The sequence below is a fragment of the Protopterus annectens genome, chromosome 6.part0, assembly GCF_019279795.1.
Source record: "Protopterus annectens isolate FY-2018-M chromosome 6.part0, PAN1.0, whole genome shotgun sequence".
Taxonomy (NCBI): Eukaryota; Metazoa; Chordata; order Ceratodontiformes; family Protopteridae; genus Protopterus; species Protopterus annectens.
In genome coordinates this window covers 1,296,177,016-1,296,202,784 of record NC_056737.1, presented here as the reverse complement: position 1 = coordinate 1,296,202,784, position 25,769 = coordinate 1,296,177,016, and the positions used below count along the sequence as shown (strand labels likewise).

The 25,769-nt window shown below is 42.7% G+C and overlaps 1 protein-coding gene across 4 annotated transcripts in view; it reads left to right on the top strand.

The window, feature by feature from the left end:
• Window positions 1–25,769, top strand: part of ORC4 (origin recognition complex subunit 4) — a 693,897-nt gene that overhangs the window by 164,294 nt on the left and 503,834 nt on the right. For all 4 annotated transcript variants that reach the window (XM_044074865.1, XM_044074866.1, XM_044074868.1 and 1 more), the window contains exon 5: window positions 3,996–4,071. In XM_044074865.1, coding sequence (XP_043930800.1) covers window positions 3,996–4,071 — 76 coding nt within the window. The remainder of the gene's footprint in view (window positions 1–3,995; window positions 4,072–25,769) is intronic.

Below are 25,769 nucleotides of genomic sequence, written 5' to 3'. Positions count from 1 at the left end.
AAACATATTGCATTATAACATTATCAGACTATTTACTTTAAATAATTATAACAGTTATGCTGTAACTGAAGGAAGAGAGGCTGGGGTATTGAAAATACCAATTTGCTTACTTTTGTAGAGGTTAAGTGACTCAAGAATATTCTCCATTAAATCACTTAATAGAAAAATGTTAATCTTGGAAATCAGATTTTTTTTACAGACTTTGTAGATTTGGAAGCAGCTTTTTCAGAGTTCATAAAAGATTTTTTCAAATACATTTACTAAATTGTCACGACCTAGGCAAACGTACATTAACAGAAAAGATAAACCAACTTTTTTTTTCATTTACATACATTATGTATCACATATATTTTCTTTCATTGTAACATTCTTTTCCATCTCTTATAATATTCAATACTTCAAATATAGTTGGTTTAGACTTTGATTTCCAGTTTCTAATTGTTTTTTTTTTCTTTATAGCCAGCAGAATTCAGTTTAAGGACTTGCTCCGTCTGGTGCAGTTCATATCCTGTCTCCCAGGTCAGAAGAGTCATTTACTTGGTTACAGTCACTTGTTCACTCAGTATTTTTGACAGAGTACTCTGTATGGACTTTTCAAAAGTTGCCAAGTCATTACACTCCCAAAACCTATGTTCTCGGTTACCTCTTTCTTCCATAGCATAACTCCAGCATTTGCCATCTACTTGAGAAAAAAATTCTTTTGAAGTCTGCTTGGGGTATAAAAATACCTATGCAAACACTTGCAAGCTAAGATCCTAAACATCTGGACTTTTTGCATACTTGGGAGCCATGCATATGTCCTGTTCTCTTGTAAATCGCTTTTCCAGACTATCTTCCCAATATTTCTAACTTCCACTGATTCCTATAGTTATTATGCAATACTTTTATATATCCTACTAATTATCCATTTTAACCGCATCTTCTGTCCTTGACTCAATAGAAAACTCCATCAGAGCAGGTCTTTCACTTAAGATTCCGCTATTCCTTTCTCTTTGCCTGTACTCTATCCTTCCCTGGTAGGAAGGAGGAGGTTTCTAGCCTGTAGTACAAACATTGTCTTGGTTTGATCTGGGAACAGCTTTTGATGATGTAAATAGGAATATGTTAAGAATAATGAGGGAACAAGGCTGTTCTCAATTTTTAATATCTGTGATTAACTCATTACAGCCAGTTGCACTTCCAGGCATTTTTGCACTTGCCTCCTGCTGTGCCTATAGGAGTCAAATATTGTTTCTTCATATTTGCATTAATAATTCCAAAACCATGCTACATAAAAGGCATCAGAATATTTTATCTTGAAGCATACATGATGACAAACAACTATATTAATATTTGACCTCTGTCTAATGCAGCTGAAGAGATATTGAATATGTGTGTACTGTTTATTTGTATTGTACTCATTTTCCTATTTTTCTAAATATCTCAAGATTCAGGTAACACAGACAGAACTACATAGCCTCATATGAAAGTTCACGATTATATGAAGAAAATCTCCTTGGCAGTATGTGTGTTGCTTGAATGCTTACAGAGATCATAATCTGTTTATACAGCACTACAAAATCGATATCAGTGCTTTTATTTTGGCTTAAAATTCAGTTTAACACATTTGAATTGAATGTGAATGCCACTAACGTAAAGATTAATTTATCCCAAGTAGTTTCCCATTTACAGTTTTCCTTCAACACTAATGGTTCTAGTTCTAGAGATATGAATATTTGTTTGATCTGTAAGGTGATAACTTCATTTTTTACAGGCTCAAGCCACAACCACTCTGAGTTAAAGGTACACACTCAGAAGAGCTGTACTTGGAGCGAGTTAAAGAATTATATGATAAAATAGTGCTCAAGTGAAAATAGATAAAGCAAGACAATTCTGTAACAGAACTGATATTGAGGGGAGTGAGGCAAGGATATCTACTGAACCCTTGTCTGTTTTTAATATGTTGATAACTGATCTAGAGAGATTGTACAGAGAAAAATAGATGTAGTAAAGATTAATGGAATTGTATGTCCCTAATTTGTTATGCAAACATCATATTAACATTTATTAGAAGGAATAGTCAAATTGAAAGTTTAGAGATTTAAAGAATTTATTTAGCACTTGATGAAAAGTTATCCTTATATTAAAACATAAGTGAGATATTAAGTACTTGGGAGTAATTTTGAGGAGACGGATGGGAATTTGCATATTGAAAATTTATAACATAGAATCAACAGAGAAATATACAGTACATTTGGGTAGGCAAAAGTTAGGATGAAGTTTTGTCTGCAGAAAGATGCAAGATTTATTGAGTAATGTCATGCAAGGCAGAAATATAGGGGCCAAGAATAAACGGAGATTTAATGGAAATATTTATAAATTAGACATATTTTTAATTTCCCTTTGAGCTTTCATTCAAGAGGAGCTTGGAATAAGGGAGGTGGAAGAAATAGAAGGGACAGCTCTGACTAATTGGAAAAGGGCTATGAAATCTTCCAAGCAAGATTTGTTAATACAACCTTTGTTAGAGAAAGAAAAGTGAAACTTAGTGTCGTGTAACTCTGATAGTATTAGGTTAAATACATATTTGTTAAACACCTTTATTGAATTATCACTTGTGACATAGGCAGACTTACATTTATGTAGACGTAATCAAACCATGTTAGCAAGCTCACATTTACAAACATTATACTTGACATGTATTGTTGTCATATAATCTGAGCAACATTACATAAATGATTCAGTTCCTGCATTCTGTTAAGCTTCATTTCTACTCCAAAACATTTTTTTTGCATGTATTCCTACAATTTCCATTTTTTCTGTATGATCCCATTTCCTGTTCTTTTATCTGTCACAATATTCACTACTTCGAGTATAGCTGGTTTAGATTTTATCTACCCAAAGAATCCAAATCTTTGGAGTCATCTTGGGGTATAAAAGTATCTCTGCAAACACTTCAGGCAAAAAAAATCCCAAGTCTGCCAGATTTTACTGCTTACTTGGGAGCCATGCATACGTCTTCCATTGTTTCTTCATGAATTGCATATGTAATCTTTCTTCGCAATTTATTCTGACTTGTTCTGATTCCTATTATTGTTGTGCAGTATTTTATATGCCATACTAATTATCCCTTTTTAACAGCCACCAATGCAGGCCTTTCATTTAGGATTCCCCTACTTACCCCTTTCTCTTTGTACGCTTTCAATCCCTGATAGGGTAGGCAATCACTAACCTGTAATCCATATATCTTATTAGCCTCTTCCATTCTGTTATCCTTCTTTCTCTAAATATTTGTTCCCTGTACCTTAGTTCATTTGCCATCTTCCTCCAGTAAATTCCAGCTCTCTGTTAGGTTAAACAAATATTGAAGCATTACAGATTTGACTGACTTGAAAATTTATCTCAAAAAGAATATCCAAACAGCCAAGACCTGTATTCATTATTAAAAATATTAATACATAATGGAGATTAAAAGATAAGAGAGAAAACAATCAGATATTCCAATTTCTAGGCAAAGCAAACTGGAGGTGATAAATATTTAGAAAAAAGAATAGGAATATCCTAAAGATTTATACAAAATATAAATTTGAATTATTTGAAAGTAATGTGCTTACGATAATACAACTAAAAATGATGAATTTGAACCTTGTAAATGTGGTATGTTAGTAAAACGTCTGGTGCATGTACGTTTTGAGATGCAATAAGAGAGTGTTGGTAAAAAATCTTAGGTTTAGGTTACCTGAACAAAATTATCAGGGCGAGTTGGAAGAGATGTGAAGTTTTATTTACATTTCATTGTAATACTATTTTGGAAGTTGCAAACTGGATCAAGGAGAATTATAGAAAAAGGAAGAAAGTCATGACTGTCACAGTTGAGAGCTATATCGTTTTGATGAGTGATGTTTATGTAATTTTTATGTGCTTTGTGTTTTTATAAATTGTAACATTTTGGGTGAAACAATGACATTTACTTGCAAACAGTGAATACTTGGTAAAGTTGCTTATTTCTGTTGTAGTTGCTAAATGATGTCTTGAATGCATTGCTGGAAGTGAAACAAGTGAGGGAAAATGTTTTGGAGGTTCACCTAAATGGTAAGTTAATTCAGTTTTCCCCATAGCTTAGTTGTTTTGCAAGCATCTTAAGTTTGCTCATCAGAATCCCCATTTTTAAAAGCCTGTACACTGAAAATGTCAACAGTACATGTATATATTGTACATATTGTTTTGTCAATCTCGCAATTTTCTGCATAATATGTAATTGATAATTGTATGGCTTGTTGAGTCCGGGAGAGACGGACCATTGTTTTCCATTTTTGTCATAGCCAATAGGGTCACACAACTTTGGAAGAAGTTGAGTAATGTGATGCATCCTACATGGGGTAGTGTATGCGGCGTTGCCTGGAGCTGTTGTCCCCCCTCCTTTTCAGTTATGACAAAAATGGTCCATTCTACCTGGAATCAAAACTCCATGTTTATGCAGTCAACTGTAAAAGTAGTTATAACAAGACTAAGTTTGTCTTATTAAGCTTAATATCGAAGGAGTTTACTTTTAAAGTCATGTATTACAGAAGTACAGAAAATGCTACCAAAATATCTGTGGGTGTCTGCATTGGTAGGAGGTTGGCTTGACTTCATTGAAGTTTCAGCTGGTAGGCAGGAAGAGAGAAATAAGGAAGTAGAAAGTAAATCTTTCACCCATAAAAGAAGTGTCTGAAATGGGTGTTACTGTCAGCAGTATATTAGAACTGAAGGAAGGAAAATGTATTCGGTGATTCTAGAGCAAATCATGGCATACTGGAAGAGGTTGCTGGAGGTGAGCAACCCTTAAGAATATCTCTCAGTAAGAAGAGGGCATGAGTGCACTCATTGGTAAGGTGGTACAACTCCTAACTCATTAGAGACAGTAAGAAGCAATGGTTGCTAATCAGCAGAAGAAAACTCTGGAGCTGCATGGGGGAGTATTTTTCAACTACAGTATTTATCAAGACAGCGAGGGCAGATTGGGATTGTACAAAATCCTGGGGACTCCAAAAAAAGGGAGATACTTCATGTAGGATAGCATTTTATTTTTCCAGGCTGTATTTCCGTACTATGACCCTGAACAAGCCACTTGGCTAGATGAAATTCTGGGGTACTTGGGATATTGGCTAGGCTCGTAAATGTTCTCCTGGACTGCATGCCTATTAACTACCTATAAACCTACATGTAGAAATGGTTCTGCTAATTTCTATCCAGGTGTCTCTTCATTTAGCCAGATGTCTCTTAATCTAGATAATTATCTATGAACCTGTCATCTCAATGATAACTACTTATGTACCTAAACATAAATGCCTGATTTCTATCCAGATGTGTCCCTGCAGTACTTAATGAATTCAATACTATTTGCTTTTCGTGTTTACCTGTAAAGTTTACATTCCATGCTAATATTGACAGAGTAGCCATTGAGGATTTGTAGATGTATAATAGGCTAATGACCACTGGGGCCTTTAAGTCTAGCTAAGGATCCAAAATGTATTTACCATGTCTTTGTATCTTAGAGATTATTTTAAGGGTTCTATGTAAGCTAGTACAAGATTTACAGGCTGCCTCTGTCCATTAGAGACATTGGTGTTAGACCTGGGGTGTCTCTTTAAATCTGAAGTAATCAACTTCATTTGATCATCAACCTGTGGGTTCTGGATCCGATATGGATCTGAGCCAGTAGCTTACCAAGCTAAAGATCTGAGCTCCAAGCTCCTCCCCCTTACCCATACTACAGTGCAACCTCCTTCCAATCCTCTGATCTCATTTGCCGCAGCTTCGCCAGCATGGGATTCTTGAGCTCCAGGCAGGTTTGTTAGGTTTTCATCTAATTTTCGGTCTGTGTGTGTTCACTTGAGTGTTAAAATACTTAAAACCCTGTCCTTATTTTTATTTACCCCGTGTTTTGCATTTAAAAAAAAAAAAGTGTAGTGGAGTAGGAAAGTTGCTGAACTTTTCTGTCTGTGTAGGCCTTCCCTTCCCGCCCTTAGAGAGAGAGAGAGTGTGTGTGTGTGTGTGTGTGTGTGTGTGTGTGTGTGTGTGTGTGTGTGTGTGTGTGTGTGTGTGTGTGTGTGTGTGTGTGCGCGTGCTGATTACTTAGCGTGTCTAAGTTAGTTATGTTGGAAGGTCAGAAGCCAACTTTCTCTAAGTGCACAGAGTGTGACCATAAGCTGTCACCAGCTGATGGTCACACTCTGTGCATAGTTTGTTTGGGGATTCCCCATCTGACATCTGGCTGCAAGATTTGTGCAGCTTTTAACCCCCGGGCCCTGCAGGATCAAGCTGATTCTGGCGGGTCTTTTACCCGCACAGTCAGCTACCTCTTCTGCAGCATCTTCATCAGTCACGGCTGTGACTGTTCAGTCTTCTGGCCCTCCTCCCCTGACTCGCCTCTAAACAGGGAGAGAGAGAGAGAGGCCAAGAAAGATAAACACAGAGAAGAGAGAGAGAGACAGGGAGAGGGGTCGCAAGAGGCAAGCGGACTCTGATCCGTCAGGACCCCCCCCCCCCGCGCTAAGGTGATCTCAGCACCAGAAAAAACTGCTAGGCCGTCTTCCCCTCTGCTCTATTCTTCACAGTTGTCCCTGGAGCCGAAGGAGGAGGCTCAGCTCGCTTCGGCCCTCCTGGCCAGTGTCAGTGGCGTCCTCAAGATCCACATGGAGCCTCTCTGAAGCCAATATGGACCGGATGATGAGAAGGTTCCTGCAAACTCAATTGCCGATGGGAGTGTTGCTGCCCCCCAAGCCAGAGCTGTGAGTTCGGCTTAGACATTTTCCCTGATAGCTCCTTCTCCGATCCATCCTCTGGTTTCGGAGTCCATGGATCCAATGAGCCCCTGGAGTCAGGGGTTTGGCGCTGATGGTCCTGCCTTCCTTGATGCTGGCCATGCCCTCGAGCCTGTCAGATCCGAGCTCTCAGAGCTGAGATCTGGGCATCTGATCTGAGGTGAATGAGTATGTCGTCAGCCCCATTGTGGTCTGGGCATATCTTCTCCTTGGCACCGATCTGTTCCGACCTCTGTTCCAATCCCCTCATCGGATCTGAGGGGCATGGCTACCACACTACCAGTTTCAGGGAAGCCAGTTCCCCTTCGGCTTTTGATGTTGTGGAGCGGGTTCTGTCTGGAGGATTGAGACCCCTCACTCTTTCCTCGGAGTCCGCCCCTGCTCCCTCGCAGCTGAGTGTGTCTTCCATCATCCAGTCCTCCCAGGGACAGCCTGTGTCCGACACGCCCAGACCGTTCCCCTTGAGGAATATGAGATGGTTTGCGAGCTCTCCCCTGAGAGTCCCCCCGAGGAGGCCCCTCACAAATGCCAGTGCAAAAGGAGGCACATGGACTCCCCTGAGTCCCTCACTGAGTATACCGACTTGGAGGAAGGGGAAGGTTCCTCCAGATCACCCCCCCAAAGAAGTCTCCTTCTGAGACATAATGGAAATTCTTTGCCAGAGAGGGGGTTGGTCCACCCAAAAATCTTCCTCGGACGAGTCGGTATTTCTGTAGGCGTTTGCAGGCTCATCTACCTCTTGGGTGTGTCCCCTGGCTGACCCTCTGGTGGACCTCATTACCACTAGAGCCTGGAAGGAACTGGACATTGTAGAGCCAATACCCAAATGGTCACAGTATTGAGCCCTCATGCGAACAAGCCCACTTGGAGTAAGGGTTCCCCAGTTGATGCCATGGTGGTGGCGGCCACCAAACAGGAACTCTCCCAGGAAAGTTCCTCAGTCCATCCCCCGGACAAGGAGTCTACGGGGATGGATTGTCTTGGAAGGCGGGCGTTTGCTTCAGCTACCTTTGTTACAAGGGTGATGAATTACATGGCCCACGTAATTAGACTGCAGCATGACCTCATGAAGGAGTACTTGGAGTCCCCCCTTGGAGTCCATTTCGGCTGGGGATAAACTGACATTCTCTGCTCCTATGGCCACTCTCAAGTCTGTTTCGAATACGTCCATGCGTTTACTCTCACGCCACCGGGGGAACCGCTAGGGCAGCCGGGTCCGGTATTGCCATGAGGCGTCATGCCTGGCTCCGGCTTTGCGATTTTTCGGAACCTTTCAAGGCGTCCTTTGCTAATGCTCCTTTTGACGGTTCGTCCCTGTTTGGGAAGACCATCCAAGATATGCTTATCCAAAGTGAGAAGGACAGGAAAACGCTGTCAGCTGTCTGGGTCCACTTCTCTAACCCTTAAAGGTCCTTCCCCAGGAACCAGAGAGTGCAAAAGAAGCTGTGGTTCTGGAAATCTCAGCAGTCCCGGAACTCTCAGGTCTCCTTCTCCCCCAGAGGCAGAGGGGGACAAGGTGAATGCTGGCCCAGAGGCAGAGGGGGACCAAAGAACTTTGCGTCACGGGAACCTTTTTCCAACTGACCCGCGCAGCAGCCCTGAGGGGTTGCCAGGCTGCTTCTCTTTGGAATCAGTCAGTGGGGTGTTTTTCGAGGCACCTTGCCCAGTGGGAGTCCATAAGTCAGATCGCTGGGTGCTTCGAATAATATCCAGAGGCTATTCTATTGCCTTCATAAACAGAATACACAAGGTACCTCCCGGACGTCCCACCCACTCAGAGGGAGGTGGCAGCTTTGGAAGTAAGAAAGCTGCTAGGAAAAAGACCAGTCCAGCAAGTGCCCCCAGACCAGTCCAGCAAGTGCCCCCAGACCAGTCCAGCAAGTGCCCCCAGACCAGTCCAGCAAGTGCCCCCAGACCAGTCCAGCAAGTGCCCCCAGACCAGTCCAGCAAGTGCCCCCAGACCAGTCTGGATTAGGCATCTATTCCAGGTTCTTTTTGGTGCCCAAAAAGACAGGACTTGAGGCTGATTATCAACCTATCCACAATGAAACCTGTCCGTTGCCAAAGAAAAGTTCCGGATGGTCACTCTACAATCCATCCTGCCCTTCTTGCAGGAGGAAGACTGGATGTGCTCAATAGACTTCAAGGATATGTACTACCATACCCTGATGGACAGGTGATCCATGAGGTTCCTCCGCTTTCGGCTAGGAACCAGTCATTACCAGTTCAGGGTCCTACCCTTTGGTCTCACCACAGCCTCCAGGGTGTTTACCAAGGTCATGGCAGTTGTAGCGGCCCACTTGAGGCTTCAGGGCATTCAGGTCTTTCCGTACCTGGATGACTGGCTTCTCACTGCCTCCATCAGTGTCAACTTGTACTAGCCAGAAATTTCTTCCTTCAGTTGTCGACTCTGCTGGGTATCGCAGCAAATCTCAAGAAGTCTTTGCAACCTGTTCAAATTCTAGGCTTCATAGGAACAAGAATAGATTCTCTTCAGGCCAGGATATTCTTGACCCCAGACAGACTTCACAGCCTTAGCCCTTCATGTCTTGGCACTCCTTCAGACTCCTGCACCCCCAGCGGAGTTGGTCCTGCGAGCCCATGGCAGCAGCTATAAATCTGGTCCTTTGTGCAAGTCTGCATATGAGTGTTACATTGGACGTTACAAGTTCAGTGGTCTCTACTACATCAGTCTCTAGACTTTCCGATTCCTCTGAGCAAAGTGTGCAAAACTTCTCTCATGTGGTGGCTTCAATCCCAGGATCTGCGAGAAGGACGTCCCTTTGTTACACCTTCGCCCCAAGCCACGGTGACCATGGATGCCTCCTGCTTAGTGGGGGGATTGTTCTGGCAAGACTGTGCAAAGCACGTGGACTCCAAGCAAAACCGTTTTGCATATCAGTGTTCTAGAGATGAGAGCAGTCCTTTTAGCGTTGCAGACCCTTTTAGCGTTGCAGGCCCTTCATACCTCTCTTCCTCTGGGAACTATTGCGATCCAGTCAGACAGTATGTTAGTGGTCTGGTACATCAACAAACGGGTGGAACCAGGTCCTATCCACTTTGTCGAGAGGCCACAAGAGTGTGGGAATGGGCAATCTCCACCAACCCGCTTTCTGATAGCAATGCACATCCTGGGTCGGTCCAACATTTTGGAGGACAAATTGAGCAGGACTGTCCTTTCACATTATGAGTTGTCTCTGAACCTTTATGTATCTGAAAAGATCTTCCTCATGTGGGGTGAGCCTTGCTACGATCTCTTCACATCACCGTCCAACGTGAAGTGCAGCAGGTTTTTTGCTCTGATTCCCCCGACGGGGGAAGCCCCCAGAGATGCTCTTGTCCATGCTTGGCCACCTGGTCTTCTTTACGCGTTTCCCCCGCTTCCTCTCATGACAAAATTCTTACAGAAAGCTCATCGATTGGGAAGCAGAGTTATTGTCATAGCCCCATTCTGGCCTCATCAAGTTTGGTTCTCTTGCCTGTGGTCTCATCTTCTATCTCCGCCCTGGATTTTGGATCCTATTCTGGATCTTATTAGTCATCCCTCGGGAATTCCTCCTCCGAATCTGGACAGCCTCAAGCTCACAGCTTGGTTGCTCCAGTTCCATTAGTTGCCAGGACTCCCCGGTATCTCTTCCCCAGTTAAATCCATTATGGTAGTGGCACACAAGTCCTCTCCCAGAAAAGTTTATAGTAGTAAATGGAAACGTTTTTCCATTTGGGCTTTGCAGAGAAATCTGGATCCTTTTACCTCTCCAGTTCCAGTGGTGTTAGACTGTCTCATATTTTCCAACAAGGTGCCCAGCTCTTCCACAGTAGAAGTCCAGCTGGTGGCTATTTCCCATTTTCACGTAGGGGAAAATTCAGGTTCCCTAGCTGCTGCCAGAATTTGCAAGACTTTTGTGAAAGGTACTTTTCTGAGACCCCCTATCAAAAATCCTTCCCCACCGTGGGATTTGACTTTGATTCTTCAGGCCTAAGTTGCACCCCCATTCGAGCCCGCAACATCAGTTGACTTGAAATTCTTGTCATGGAAGACTGCCTTCCTGGTGGCTATGATTTCATCCAGGCGAGTGTCGGAGCTTCAGGCGCTAAGTATGAAACCCCATACCTAGTTTTTCACAAGAATATGGTATCTCAGGACTAACCCATCTTTTCTTCCTAAAGTTGCTTCGGAGTCAAACATTAATTAGTCTATATTTTGAAAATTAGGGGAAAATCCAGGCAAAGTTAAAGGGGAATACAAACTTCATTTGCTAGATGTTCACGGGCAGTTATGTTTTTACTTGCATAGGGCCAAACCCTTCCGTAAATCTGATCAGCTTTTCATTTCCTTTGCTAAACCCTTTTTGGGAAAATCAGTTTCAAAGATGACTCTCGATAAATGGATTTTGCTTTGTATTTTACAAGCATATGAAGAACTTGGATTACCAGAAGGGGTTCATGCTCACTCTACCTGTTCTATGGCTACTTCTACTGCATACTGGTCTATTGTTTCCCTGGATGATATTTGCTCAGCAGCTACCTGGGCCTCCTCTCACACCTTTATTACTCATTATAAGCTAGATTTGGTGTCTAGAGGAAGGGCTTCCTTTGGCTCTGCAGTGCTCCGGAATATCCTTCCTTAAGGGCCTCCCAAGATTTCAGGTAGCTGGGGACTCTGTCCCACAGGTTGATGATCAAATGAAGTTAACTACTTCAGATAAAGAAGATATGTACTCACCATAACATTCCATCTGAGTAGTTAGACTTCATTTGTCAGCAACCTTCCCTCCCTCCCTTGACCTTGATGGTTATTTCTCTGTTTGGGCTCGATGTCCTGAGTGTGATGAGCCTGGTGTATGTGTTCGGGTCAGGTTTTTGGCTTAGGTTGTTGTCACGTATTTGATGGCAAACTCAATCTGAGGATTGGAAGGAGGTTGCAGTGTAGTATAGGTAAAGGGGAGGAGCTTGGAGCTCGGATCTTTAGCTTGTTAAGCTACCGGCTTGGATCCGGAACCCACAGGTTGCTGACAAATTAAGTCTAACTACTCAGATGGAACCAGGAATGAATTTGTGGTTTCCCTTCCATTCGTCCAGAGTAATTTTGAATATAGTAAGGGAAGTACTTTGCTTTATGTGGAGAAGAGGGTGACTACAAAGAAGTGGTATTCTTTTTTTGTGATGCATATCTGTCCCTCCAAGATTTTCTAGTTATGCTGTAGAAGAGATTAAGATCTGCTGAATGGGTGTTTATGCCGCCATTGGACTGGAAGATGTGCAGTAGATCTGAAAGGATTGGGTCTGTTGCAACTTTGTACTCGAGGCAGAGTTTGCCCCTCAGAAGCATTATGATACTGAGAATAGGGGCAAGGCTTTGAGATGATCAGTGTAGTTTTAAAATTTAGACCCTGGATTTTCTTGGTGAGGGAGTGGAGGTCTTTCAAGTGTTTGGGCAAGTACATACTGAAGGGGATATTGTACTCCATGATGGATGTAATAAGCACCAGAGTGGAATAATCGCATTCCTGGACCTTTAGTTTAAGTCCACGGTTATGACACTAGCTGTTTGTTTAGGAAAGGCCCTCTTGGTGGATGTTTATGTCCTCTGGGGAGTTGATGATGGCACCAAGTTTACAATCCTCTGCAGACTTTGTTAGCCATAAACCCTTAGCATTAGTTTTGATCTCTGAGAAGAAAATGTGAAAGAGAAGCATCCAAAGCACTGAACCATGGGGTACACCACTAGTAATTGTTGGAGGTAGAGCCACATACCCTATTGTCCTGCGTTCAGTTTGTGTGCCAGTTTGCTATCCAAGGAGTTGCATAGGGCTTTTAGCTCGGAGAGTTTATCAACAATTCCTGAGTGTGAGATGGTGTTAAAAGCCTTTGCGAGGCCTAGATGTATGGGAGGTGTGTACTGATTTTTCACTCCTCAATTGCTTCAATAACCTTATTGAAGTCAACCAGGTTAAGCAGGCAGAATCTTCCCTTAAAAACAAACTAGTTTGTTTCAAGAGTTTGGTTACTTATGTTCTTAATTATGGAAATTATAAATATTCTTTCCATAGCCTTACAGATGAGACTGGGCAGTTATGGGTCTATAATAACCTTGGTCTGTTGACCCCCTGTCTTTTGTGCAGGGGACGATTGTTGCTGTCCTACATTCATCCAGCATAAAGCCAGTTTGGAGGCTGATATTGAATAGCGTCTACTAGGGGATTAACAGGTCTTATTTCAGACTGGCCAGTAGGCAGCCTAGTGTGTTATCTTGCCCAAAAGAAGCTGTGTTCTTGGCCTTTAAAAGTGCTTTGAGGACTTGTTCTTGTGAGATTTGAAGGGGATGCAGATGTGGGTGTGTGATCTGACAATGTAGCGGAAGAGAGGGGGTTGAAGTTGGACCTAAATTTATCCACTAGTAGATTAGCTATATCCTTAGAGGACCTAAGGAGTATTCTGTAGCTGGCTGAAGAATTTATTAGGTGACAGTTGCTGAGAAATTGCAGTACCATAGTGCATTCAGGTGATAGCAGGGTAGGGTTAAGGGTTATTTTTTTATTTTGGATGCTGCACTTATTAACTATATTAAATGAGTTCAAGAAACTGATATTTGGTAAGAACAGAGAAAGCATGTCATCTTACGTCACATGGTAGAATATATAATGCATCTTAAGGACGTTTGAAAGCTTATATTTATCAAAGACTGTTGCAGCTTTTATAATACAGGTAACTATCAAAATGCATGATGGGTTTTCTCACATCAGCTATCACTGATATTAATGGTGAAAATGGGGTGCTGTTTCTGCTTTATAGGCCTTTCAAAGTTATTTATCAGAAGAAAGGGAGATATTGGGACAGTAAAAGCCACTGCAAGATGTTCATCGTGTTTCACTGTTGCAGTCATGACTGTAGGGTTCTCCCCTGCCGGCAGCCAGTCCCAGGTCGGCCAGAATCCCAAAGTCTGGGTCCGGCGTCGGCTGTTCAACCATGCTCCCTGACGTCAGAGCGCCAGGAGTACAAAGCTGACAGCCGACGCCATCTTCTCCAGTCTTTCTTGCCGTGCGGTGATAGCAGTTCGCATTTGCCGGTCGGCAGACTCCTGACTAATTTCACTGATATACTTCGGTCCGAAGAATTTCTTCTCCACTCAAAGCTAAGTACCCCGTTGGGGAAACTTTTTTCTTGCTCCGCTCCGATGTCAGAAAAAGTTAATAATTGTATTTCATGTGGGAAGCAAATACCTCATAAGGATTTTCATTCTTACTGTATTCCTTGCTTGGGCCCTGACCACGACGTAGCTAGTTGTCGGTTTTGTGCTAGATTCAATCAACGTACAATTAAGCGAAGGTACGATTTTGCTTTTCATTACTTCGGTAGGCGCTTTAACTACAAAATGTCGTCTGATACTATCCCGGCTACCAGAATTCATAAACGTCGCAAGGATAAAGACAGGTCTCCGAGGTCCAAATCTGATGATAGCGCACAAGCGGAGCCAGCTTCAGGTTCGGCTGTCATCAGTGAGGCGCTTTTGCAGCCCCTGTCGTCGGCCATTTCAGAACCGACGGCCGAAACAGACTCTCATGAGGAGCCAACCAGGCCTTTAAATATTTCTGTTGCAGGACCTTCGGACAATGCTCCTTCGGATGGGTCCGGAGCCGCTGTGCAGGTACCGGCTTCCGGAGGGGTTTTTAGGCCTGCTCAGCTACTAATAAAGGCAAAGCCAAAGACAAAGGCAAAGACTCCTTCAAAATCTAAGACTTCTACACAGGCTTCTTCTGAACCAGCTCCCAAGTCACAGAAACAGTTACTCAAGATGGCGGAGGATTTACTTTGATTAGGGGTTCTCATCCCCCTCAAGACAAAAGGCCAAGGCAGGATGTTTCTTATGATTCCTCTGATCAGGCTTCTGTTTCCTCAGTTTCTTCTGATCAGGAATTTTCTTTCCCTCCTTATGAGGATTCTGATGCTGAAGAATCCATTCCTTCAGCTTCTCCCCCTGAGGATTTCTCTTTTGGGGAAACTTTGCATGAAATGAGGGAACATTTCCACTGGGAAGGACAGGAGTATTCGGAATCCAAGAAAAGGCTTAGGGAATTTCTTCTTCTTCCCCAACATAGACCCCTGGCTATTCCTCCTGTTTTGGATATTGTGGATGATGCCTTTTCTGAGGCTAACTTAACCCCTGACTCTTTTCCTCCTGCTCCTGTGGAGCCTGATAGATATTACAGGGTTCCTGATTCCCATCAGTTTTTATACAAGAACCCTTCTGCTGACCCGGAAACCATTTCTCAGGGTCCTAAGGGAGCCAAAGCCGCTTCTGCCAAAAATCCTACTCCTACTGAAAAGGATTCTCGCTCCTTAGATGGGGCAAAAAGGTGTACACTTCTGCCACTTTGTCCATTAGGGCTTTAAACTGTCAGTTTCATATGTTTAAATACCAGCAATTTCTATTGTCTGTCTTAAAACAAAAGCTTACTTCCATTTCTGCCTGTGCAGAGGATAAGGAATTACATGATTTATTACATGCCACTGAACAAGTTGGGAAGCATGGTTTACACTGTGGATTTGATGCCTTGGAGGCTTCTTGTAGGGCTGCGGCCTCTGGCACAGTCATTAGGAGGCATGCATGGCTAAAGGAACAAAATTTGCCTGAACAGTTAAAGGCAAAATTATTGGATGCTCCTCTTCAGCCTAATGTTTTGTTTGGATCGAAAGCTGAAGAGGTTATTAAAAAGATGGAGGATAAGGCAAAATCAATGCAAACAGTTAAAGATTTCTTACAAGTACAGCAGATTTAGCAGGAATTGGCCTTCAAAAAATTGGTCCTTTCCCACTTCAGACAGGCCTCAGAGGGGTAGATACAGACGTTCCAGAGGGAGGCCTCAATCACAAGCTGCTTATAGACCAAGACAGTGGACTGCTTCCACCCCTAGGGGAGGAGAGGACAGGTCACAATCTCAAAGGAAACAAACTCAATGACTCCCTCTGTGGGGCTACAGGAACTTCTTCCCTGGAAGCCCCTCTCTGAGGAAAACTCTCTCTTTTTTATCAAAATTGGACTCAAATAACCCAAGACAAACTGGTTTTGGATGTGGTTTTAAGGGGTTACAAATTCCATTTTCATACCTTGCCAAGGCCAAGCGGGTGGCCAGACCTTCCAAAACATCAATGGATGGAGGCCTTAAACCAGGTGGAAGCTCTTTTGGCTATGAATGCCATAGAGCTGTTTCCTTCAGAGATGGGAAAAGGGTTTTATTCAAGGCTCTTTCTAGTCCCAAGGAAGCAAAACTCATGGAGACCCATTCTGGATCTGTCGGTCTTGAACACCTTTCTAGAGGTTCCAAAATTCAAGATGCTTACTCTGCAGCAGCTACTTCCAATGCTGTCCAAGAATGCATGGATGGTAACTTTGGATTTAAAGGAGGCATATTTACACATTCCCATCAGGCAGGATCGCATAAAATACCTCGGGTTCAAAGCCGGTTCGAGGCACTTTCAATTCTCTGCGCTGCCCTTTGGATTATCTACTGCACCCAGGGTCTTCACCAAATGCCTAGATCCAGTAGTAGCTTACTGCAGACTAAAGGGAATTCAAATTTACCCTTATCTGGACGTTTGTCTCATTCAGGCAGACAGCAAGGATGTCTTACTCCAGCATCTAGAATTTGTACAGAACCTCCTCAAGTTCCTGGGATTTTCTGTAAACATAAAAAAGTCAAATTTGACACCATCGCAACAGATAACTTTTCTGGGTGCACTTCTAAACACCACAACCCAGATGGCATTTCTGACATCCGAAAAACAGTTACAGCTGGCTTCAACTTTCAGAACTTTGGCAACTTTAACTCATCTATCTGCAAGGAAATTCCTGCAGGCTTTGGGTTACATGGCCTCCTGCATCCTTCTCGTGCCATATGCAAGACTACACATGAGGAAAATAGTGGTACCTAAAAAGTGTATGGTCTCAGCATTGCCACAGTTTAGACATACTGATCTCCGTTCTTCCTTGCCTTCAAAAGGAATTTCTTTGGTGGTCCAGGGCATGTGCTCTAAACAAAGGGAAGCCCTTCAGTCTGCCTCCTGCCTCTCAGATTCTAACCACGGACGCCTCGGATTATGCTTGGGGAGCCCATTTTTAGGGCAATTGTTTGCAGGGCCTTTGGACAAAGGATCAGAAGCACCTGCATATCAATTTAAAGGAAATGTTAGCCGTTCAGAAAGCTCTATTGGCCTTCAGGAATCTTTTACAACCAGGACAACTGTTAATATGGACAGACAACACCACAGTTATGTGGTACATAAACATGCAAGGGGGATCTCATTCCTACCCCCTTTGCAGACTAGCCATGGATCTATGGGAGACAGCTCTATCTTGCAATCTGGATCTTCAGGCTCAGTTTCTACCAGGGAAACAAAACTTCCTGGCAGACAGTCTGAGCAGACATCTTTCGGATCCACACGAGTGGATGCTGGACACCAAAATATTCAAGATGATAACAGCAGTCTGGAGATGTCCCCACATAGACCTCTTTGCATCCCATCTCAATCATCAGCTACAGACTTTTTGCACCAGGATTTTCCACAGAGAAGCTTGGAGAGTGGACGCCCTGGCATTCAGTTGGAGGAACCTCTCGGGATATGCCTTTCCGCCTCTCCCTCTTCTTCCACGGGTTTTATTGAAGATAAAACAGGACAAGCCCAAGATGATCATCTTGCTGGCTCCAAATTGGCCTCGGCAGTTTTGGTATCCAACTCTAAAAAAAACCTATGCCTGGAGCCCCCTTGGGTTTTACCTCGGTCTCCGAACCTTCTGTCTCAACATCAGGGTCAGGTTCTACACTCTCATGTCAGAACTCTCAGTCTGGTGGCCTGGTTAATCCAGGGCCTTTAATTTCTTCTTTACTGCCCAAGCAGGTTATGGATGTCATATTAGAAGCCAGACGTCCTAGCACTAGAAAAATCTTATGCAGGAAAATGGAAAAGATTTTGTTCCTGGATGCAGGCTCAGGATTCTGATCCTCTTCTTCCCAACATTACTTTAATTTTACTTTACTTGACGGATCTCTTGCATAAGGGTCACTCTCTCTTCCATTAAAATACATGCCTCTGCTATTTCTGCTCATTATAATACAGACCCTCCCATCTTTTCCCACCAGCTCATGCGATAGTTCCTCAGAGGAGCTAAGAACTTAAGACCTCCTAGATCTCCTCCTATGCCTGCTTGGGATCTCAACTATGTTTTGGAAAAACTAACCTTGCCTCCTTTTGAGCCTGCTGCTTCTGACATCAAGTTTTTGTCTTGGAAGACAGCCATCCTGTTAGCCCTAACCTCTGCCAGGAGGGTTTCAGAGTTACAAGCTCTAATGGCTGTGGAACCTTATATTATTTTTCATCAAGACAGGATATCTTTGAGGACTAATCCTACCTTCATGCCTAAGGTGGTTTCCAAAGTGGCTTTAAATCAGACTATACACTTGCCAACCTTTTTCCCCACTCCTCAAAATAAAGGGGAAAGGATCTTGCATTCCTTGGATGTACACAGACCGCTACGTTTTTATCTGAACAGAACCAAGGACATCAGAAAATCAGAGCAATTGTTTTTCTTATGCTTCCAGTTCCCAAGGTAAAGCCATTTCAAAACAGACTATTTCTAAATGGATTGCTCATGGAATCAGATTTTGTTATTCTCACCATGGAAAGCAAATCCCAGGGAGTATACGAACTCATTCCACCAGAGCTGCTGCCACTTCTGCGGCCTTCCTCAGGGGAGTTCCTACCAAGGATATTTTGGAAGCTGCAACTTGGAGTTCAGTGCATACATTTTCTAAGCACTACAATCTACCTCTCTACTCTAAGTCTAGGGCAGGCTTTGCCTCTGCAGTCTTGCAGGGCCTTTTAGCCGCCCCTTCCTCTTTATGACCACCTCCCTTTCTTTCAGCTTTGGGATTCTACCCTACAGTCATGACTGCAACAGTGAAACATGATGAACATAGTACAGTTGTGTACACCTACCATAAATGTAGATGTTGGAGTGTCTTCACTGTTGCAGTCTGGGTTTCCCTCCCTCCTGTCCCCTCTAATTTTTACTTTTGTGTATTTCCTTTTTTCACCATTCTTCTGAGGTGTATTTGCAAAGGTTATGGGACCTTTTTCATTTTGGGACTCCTGACATCTGGGGCAAGAAAAACTGGAGAAGATGGCGTCGGCTGTCAGCTTTGTACTCCTGGCGCTCCTGACGTCAGGGAGCATGTCAGCTTTGTACTCCTGGCGCTCCTGACGTCAGGGAGCATGGTTGAACAGCCGACGCCGGACCCAGACTTTGGGATTCTGGCCGACCTGGGACTGCCTGCCGGTAGGGGAGAACCCTACAGTCATGACTGCAACAGTGAAGACACTCTAACATCTACATTTATGGTAGGTGTACACAACTGTACTTTCTACTTTTATCAACGGAGTGTGAGCAGTGTAGGTCTGTTGTAATCTTCACTGTGATGCTCTTACTGATTCTTTTGCTTACATTTTAATCTTTATATCACATTTCTTTTATATTCTTATATTTTATTCTCCCATTTATTGTAACAAATATATACAATTTCCCAAAGCTTTACATTTATTTTATTTTCTACTTCCCTGATGCTCTACTAAATCTGCTTTTGAATTCACACAGATAAACAGACACCTTTAGGTACTGACCTGGGCTAGCTGGTTGATTGTTTTTCTCTTCTCACAGCTTTCTCCAAGTCTTGGTCCATAGTCCCCCCGCCCCCCTTTCTTGCTCTCCTAACATAAATCTAGTGTAAGTTTCCTAGCCCTGTCAAACCTATTTTCTGACTGCTTTCTCCAAGCCCTGGCTCTTAGCCCCCCACTTCTCTCGGTCTCCTAACATAATCTTATTGTAAGCTTCCCAGCCACCATGTCAGTCCTGTCTATTCCCTCTCTCTTACTCTTGAGAGTTTACTTATTCCTCCCCTGAGCTGCGGCGCCATCTTTAAATACTAAAAATATCTGCCCGACTGCACTCTTTCTGTCTGTCCCATGGGCATCCCTCAGTAGTGTGCACTTCACGTCCCTTTCTAAAACCCCTGGCATAACTACATTTTCCTACTTCTCAATGAACTGCAGCTCCCCATTGGTGCATAAATAATAAAAACAAACGGGTAACATCCGAACCAAAATGACAGGCTGCCCTATTTCTGTAGTTGCTAACCTTCTCACTGATTTTCTGTCTGGTGACTGCTGCTCGTCCACAAAGGTGGCAAAAATACCAATACCACCAACTTTAGGCCTATTGCTATCCTTTCCCCTGTTTCTAAAATACTAGAGAAAACGATACAAGCACAACTCATGGCACACCTAACTCTAAATCTCCTCTCCCCTACCGAACACAGCTTCTGCCCTGGCCACAGCACCATAACAGCCCTTCTTTCCTATATTGAAACCATAAACCTCGAATACAACTCGGACAAGTTCGTATCCACACTATTCCTAGATCTGTCAAAGGCCTTTGACACTATCTCACATACCCTATGTATATCCCAACTCTCCACCTCTCTCCCACCACCATTGCCTGGTTTTCCAAATACTTGTCCAACCGCCAACAAGCTGTCCAATGGAAAACTTTAACCTCCCCCTTCCTTCCCACACCCAGAGGTGTCCCACAAGGTTCTGTTCTTGGCCCTCTTCTCTTCAACCTATTCATTAACCACTTTCACCAATCCATCCCAGACTCGTCTATCATCCAATATGTAGATGACTCAACAATCATCTGCTCAGCCTTGTCCCCCTCCGAGCTCCTAGCAAAAACCCAACTAGCCTTCTCCAAAACAGAAACCTGGATGCAGTCTAACCATCTGGCACTAAACGCAAGTAAAACCAAACTAATGTTTTTTTTCCCCTACCAAAACTCCACTGATAAATTCACATTCGCCATACAGAGCCAAAACACCCTCCTTGAAATTGTTCCCAACACCAAGCTTCTTGGCATCATTATTGATGAACTAAAGTTTGACACCCACATCCACTCCACAATCAAGAAAATCCACCAAACGTTAGGTCTGTTCTACAGGCACAGCTTCCTAAGCCCCTCTGCCCATCAAACTCTTGCATCCACCTTCCCACTCTCCTCCCTTATGTATGGTGTCCCTCTTTTCACCAATCTCCATCTTGCCTTGGGTCCAAACTTGACTCCTGCTACCACAAGATCTCCAAATTTGCAACCAATTCAAAAAACTCATTCCACCACTGCCACTCCCTCCTCACCCTCAGCTGGCTTGAACTACCCAACTATCTCCGTTACCTACAACTCACCATTGCCCACAAGCTCATCTTTAAGTCTGCCAACTGCCCAGCTCTCACTAAAACCTTACATTCCCAACCGCTCACTCAGATCCAAAAAACAATCTTCTTCAGGTCCACAAACCTGCACGACCTCCTGGCCATCTACTGCTGTCCCATTCCTTAGCTAAACAGTGGAACTCTCTCCCCACATACCTACGTAACCTACCTAATGAATTTTCAAATCTCCCTCCCCCACTCATTCCACATTGCACGGACTCATCCAGCTACCTCTACTATTACTTCATCCCACCAAAAACAATCCCTCCCCTGCTAAAAACTAATTTTCTTTCTAATATCTGTTGTACTATACTCTCCTATTTCAAATATACTATTACCCTCTCCATGCGTAGTATTTTCCTAATCTACTAATGGCTAGTAGCTGTATATTTTGAAATGTTAAACCTACAATTGAGTAACAAAAATATTCACTTTGTTTGTGTCTTTTGGCTTTTCCCGGTTAGGGGTCGCCACAGCGGAACTCCGGTCCGCTAATGATTGGCAGTTGATTTTTACATACTGGCTTGCCAGGCCTGATGCACAACCTTCAACGAAGGTACGCCCATTCACGTATGTCTCCACATAGAAGACGCTCTAGCTGAGAATCGAACCAGACAGCGTCTTACTGTGAGGCGACAATGCTACCGCAGCACCACATTGGAATTTCTGTATTGAATTATGTCTCTTCATTTTTGTAACATTGTGACAAGACAATTGCAAATATCATGGAGCTGATCTGTAAATGTTTACTTAGCTGCATGAACTATGTCCTTTTTGTAACATGTGAAATGTAACTTGCAGTTATTGTGGAGCTTTTCTCCCTGGACCTCCACTGAAAATGGGCTCTTCTTGGCTCAGTGGACTTCCCCAGGCATCAAATTTAAATAAATAAAATATTGAAAATGAACGAAAGAAGTGAAAACGTATGGATATATAAATGTTAGGAACCTCATCCTCTATGAATGAAATGAGGCATTTGATGATGATCCTTAGTTAAAGCATAATGTGGTTGATAACAAGTTTAACATACCTCTGTGCAAACGTTTTTGTTTTTCTCCTTGCTGCCCCTGTTGAGACCCGAGATTTTTTTTTCCTTCTCTCACTTTTCTTTTTTCTCAAGTATACTATAGCTCCTGCATCTGCTAGCCCCTCCCCCCACCTGCTCTCATCCAGTAAATTCCTAGCCAACCTTAAAGTAAGGATGCCATTTTTAAAATTCATAGCAGCTGTTGTATCCCTCTGCGTGCATGCCCCTAAGTAAACTCAGCTACTATGTTTTCTTTTTTCTTTGTTTGCTTAACCTAGTTATTACATTGTGTGTGATTTTAATGCCCTAATGGTTTAGCTTGTTTTTCAGTTTCCATTGATGGCCTGCCTGAATTTTTATTTTATTTTTTTTGTTCCTATGGTTGCACTTAATGTTTAACTGGTTATTACAGCCATTGCAACTTAACTGCTTGAGGTTAATGAATGCGCTGTATTGTATTCTGCAATACGTTTTATCAACTGCTATAAGTTGCTTACTTGCTTTTGTATTAATCTGCAAAAATGTTTACAGGATATTTCACTGTTGTCAACTGCTATAAGTTTCTCACTTGCTTGTTAGTGTAATGACAGAAACACTACCAGAGGATTATCTAAACTTTAGCTAGCCAAAAGTATGCTCGACTGTTATCTATTGCTATAGTGTTCCAGTAGTTTTTTTAAATGCAATTACTCTCCATGACTGCTATCCATTTGAGTAGTATCTCAGGCATTTAACAACAGTTGCAGAGTTCTTTCTATTGTAATTGCCTACACACTACCAAAGGATTATCTACATTTTAACAAGCCAACCACATGCTTGACTGTCATCTGTTTCTATATGGTCCTGGCATGTTTTTTAAATGCAATAATTCTGCATGACCGCTGTCCTACTGAGTATTATCTCAGGTGTTTAACACCACTTGCAGAGTTCTATGCCGCATTTACTTGCTGATATAGGATTGTGCAACCATATATCTGGTATTCATGGTATGCGTTATATAAATCTGTTAGGTACTTGCGTATTATTGCAACCAGATTTGGAACTCGCTATCATTGCTAAACTTACAGGGAAACTACGTCATGTTACAGTGAAATGGGGTGAGTGAAGTCCAAATTTCCTTTTTTGTCACATTGCTTGTGAAACAATAAGATGATGCATAAGTCCCCAAATTTTTACTGATTAAGTTCTCTGGGTTTTGGGAGGAGTATTACTGAAACTGAGCAAGTATCGGTCCGGTAACTTCACTTAATGGGGTTATGCCAAGTTAGCATTTCATTATTTAATTTCTGACTTAGAAACCTTAAAACATAATGCCTGAATCTGTGATGGCCGAAAGTCACATAATGTTTAAAAGTATATAATTTCGTTCACATTTGTGCTGTCATGCAATACTATGTTCAGAAAGAAGTTCATATTGTTTCATTACAGTTGGAAACATTTGTGGAGAAAAGGAAAACTGGACAAATTGTTTTTCTGAAAAGGCTCTTCAGAAACCGTGTTTTCAGCATAATTACATGCGAGTGTGGAAGAATGTGGGTTTATGTGATAAGCGCTTCATTCTTCTTCCTAGCTGTTTCCCCTTTGCTTTACTTTACGGTGCTACAGCTTGAACCAAAAAGAACAATTTGCCCATTATTCCTATTCCTCTTGCAGAAACCACATGGCACAATGATTTGCAGTCCACAGACCCCTTTTCACTGTAATGTAAAGCCACTTTGTGAATATATCAGCAGTTACACCGGGTTGAAATCTGATTGCGATAATATGCAAGTGCCATCTATTACCATCAGTCGCATGCGTCCTTCCTAAATTGCTTAAATGTGAAGGATTGGAACGGATTGTTTGCTCTGCTATTCATAGGTTCATAGGTAGGTACTAGGCTATTGGCCCTAGGGCCTATACAAGCCTAGCCAAAAATGTACCCTCGCTTTCGCCACCCAAGAAAATTATTTTCCTGTGCCCCTGTCGAGCAGAACCACAGAAGTGATCCCCAGGGTGGATTTCCTATTACCCATCCAATCATCAAGATTTTTCTTGAAGAGTGCTAATGAGGAGCTCTGTTTGACATAGATAGGTAGTCTGTTCGAGTATGGGAAGTCTCTGGGACAGGAATCTATCCCTCCAGCATGTTCTGTTTATTGTGGTGACAAGGTTTAGGTCCCTAGAGTGTGTAGCTCGGAGGGATTGGGATTTCTTTAAGTGGAGCATGTCCAACAGCTCTGGGTTTGACATAGCTTTGTATGTTAGGCAGACATCACCTCTGAGTAGGCGAGAGTTACGCTTGGCGGTTTTAACCAGGAACTTTAAGAAGTAGTAATTTGCTTATCTCTCTGATTAGACTCGTTATTGCAGGGTTTTCTGAATGTGACTGACAAAAGTGTTTGTTACCCCCTTTGGATTTTAGTCCGTACTTAAAATATAACTGCCAGTTCATCTTTCTCTCACAAATTCAGACTTTGGATAACAAGTTTAACCTACCTCTGTGCAAAAATTTTTGTAATTCCTTTCTTTTCTCTTTGCTACACACATTGAGACCTGGGTCTAACCACTCTGTTCCCCTACCCCATCCCTACCCACCCACCACTACACATAAATTATATGTACATTTATACTTAACCACAACCCTCTAACCCAGTTAACCTATTTCTCTCATTCTAAGTCCAAATCCACACCCACTACCTATCATCCCCTCAACCCCTCTCATGGGTTTAAAAGCCTGTCAATCCTAACGCATCCCTCACCCACTTAGATCAATCCCTGCTTCCCAAATCCCTTTAATACCACCCATAACAAGCATCACTACCAACACCATCTCATCCACTTCTTACATCACATAATCACCTCCCCACACTACCGTGCTTTCATCAACTATGCCACTACCATACACTGCATTTATTTCTCTACTCATCCTAGCTTGCCAAGCTACCTGTTTTCACAAACTTATGTCACAAATATCTCCAAAACACCCATGCACCTCAGATCACAGCATTACCATCACTAACTAACATACAGATATCACCACAGCTATACAATACCTCCAACACACTACTCTTCTCATTCAAATATGCCAGTACACAACTACTGCAACACCTACCCCAAAAATATTGCAGACTTTTATCCAAACTCTCACCGCACATGCACATTCACTTAAATCAAAGTTGAGGAATGCACATTCACTTAAATCAAAGTTGAGGGAATGTACAACCTAACCCAGGCCCCTGACATCCAACTTTCCTTCACCAAATTGTACAATAGCAGGCTAACGCCCATCAGCCCTGTTACAAAAGTAAACAAGTCTGACCTTTTAATTATTAACCTATATCTTTGAAGCATCCTAGACAAAGTAAATTAATTCCATGCTACCCTTGTCCTGTACTTACCCTATATAGCTGTCTTAACTGAAACCCACATAAAAGATACTGAAATTCTAACCCAAGGCTTCAAGATAATTAGATTTCACAGATAAAATCATGTGGTGGTGGCACAGCAATTCTGTACAAAGATGCACTTGAACTAGATTGACTGGAGTATGAACCTCCATACCTCGGTGATTCAGAAATGTTAAGATGTCTGCAAATTCCCCCCCAAAAAAAATCATAATAATCAACTTGCTTCCCTCCAGGAAACAACCAATCCAGCATTGA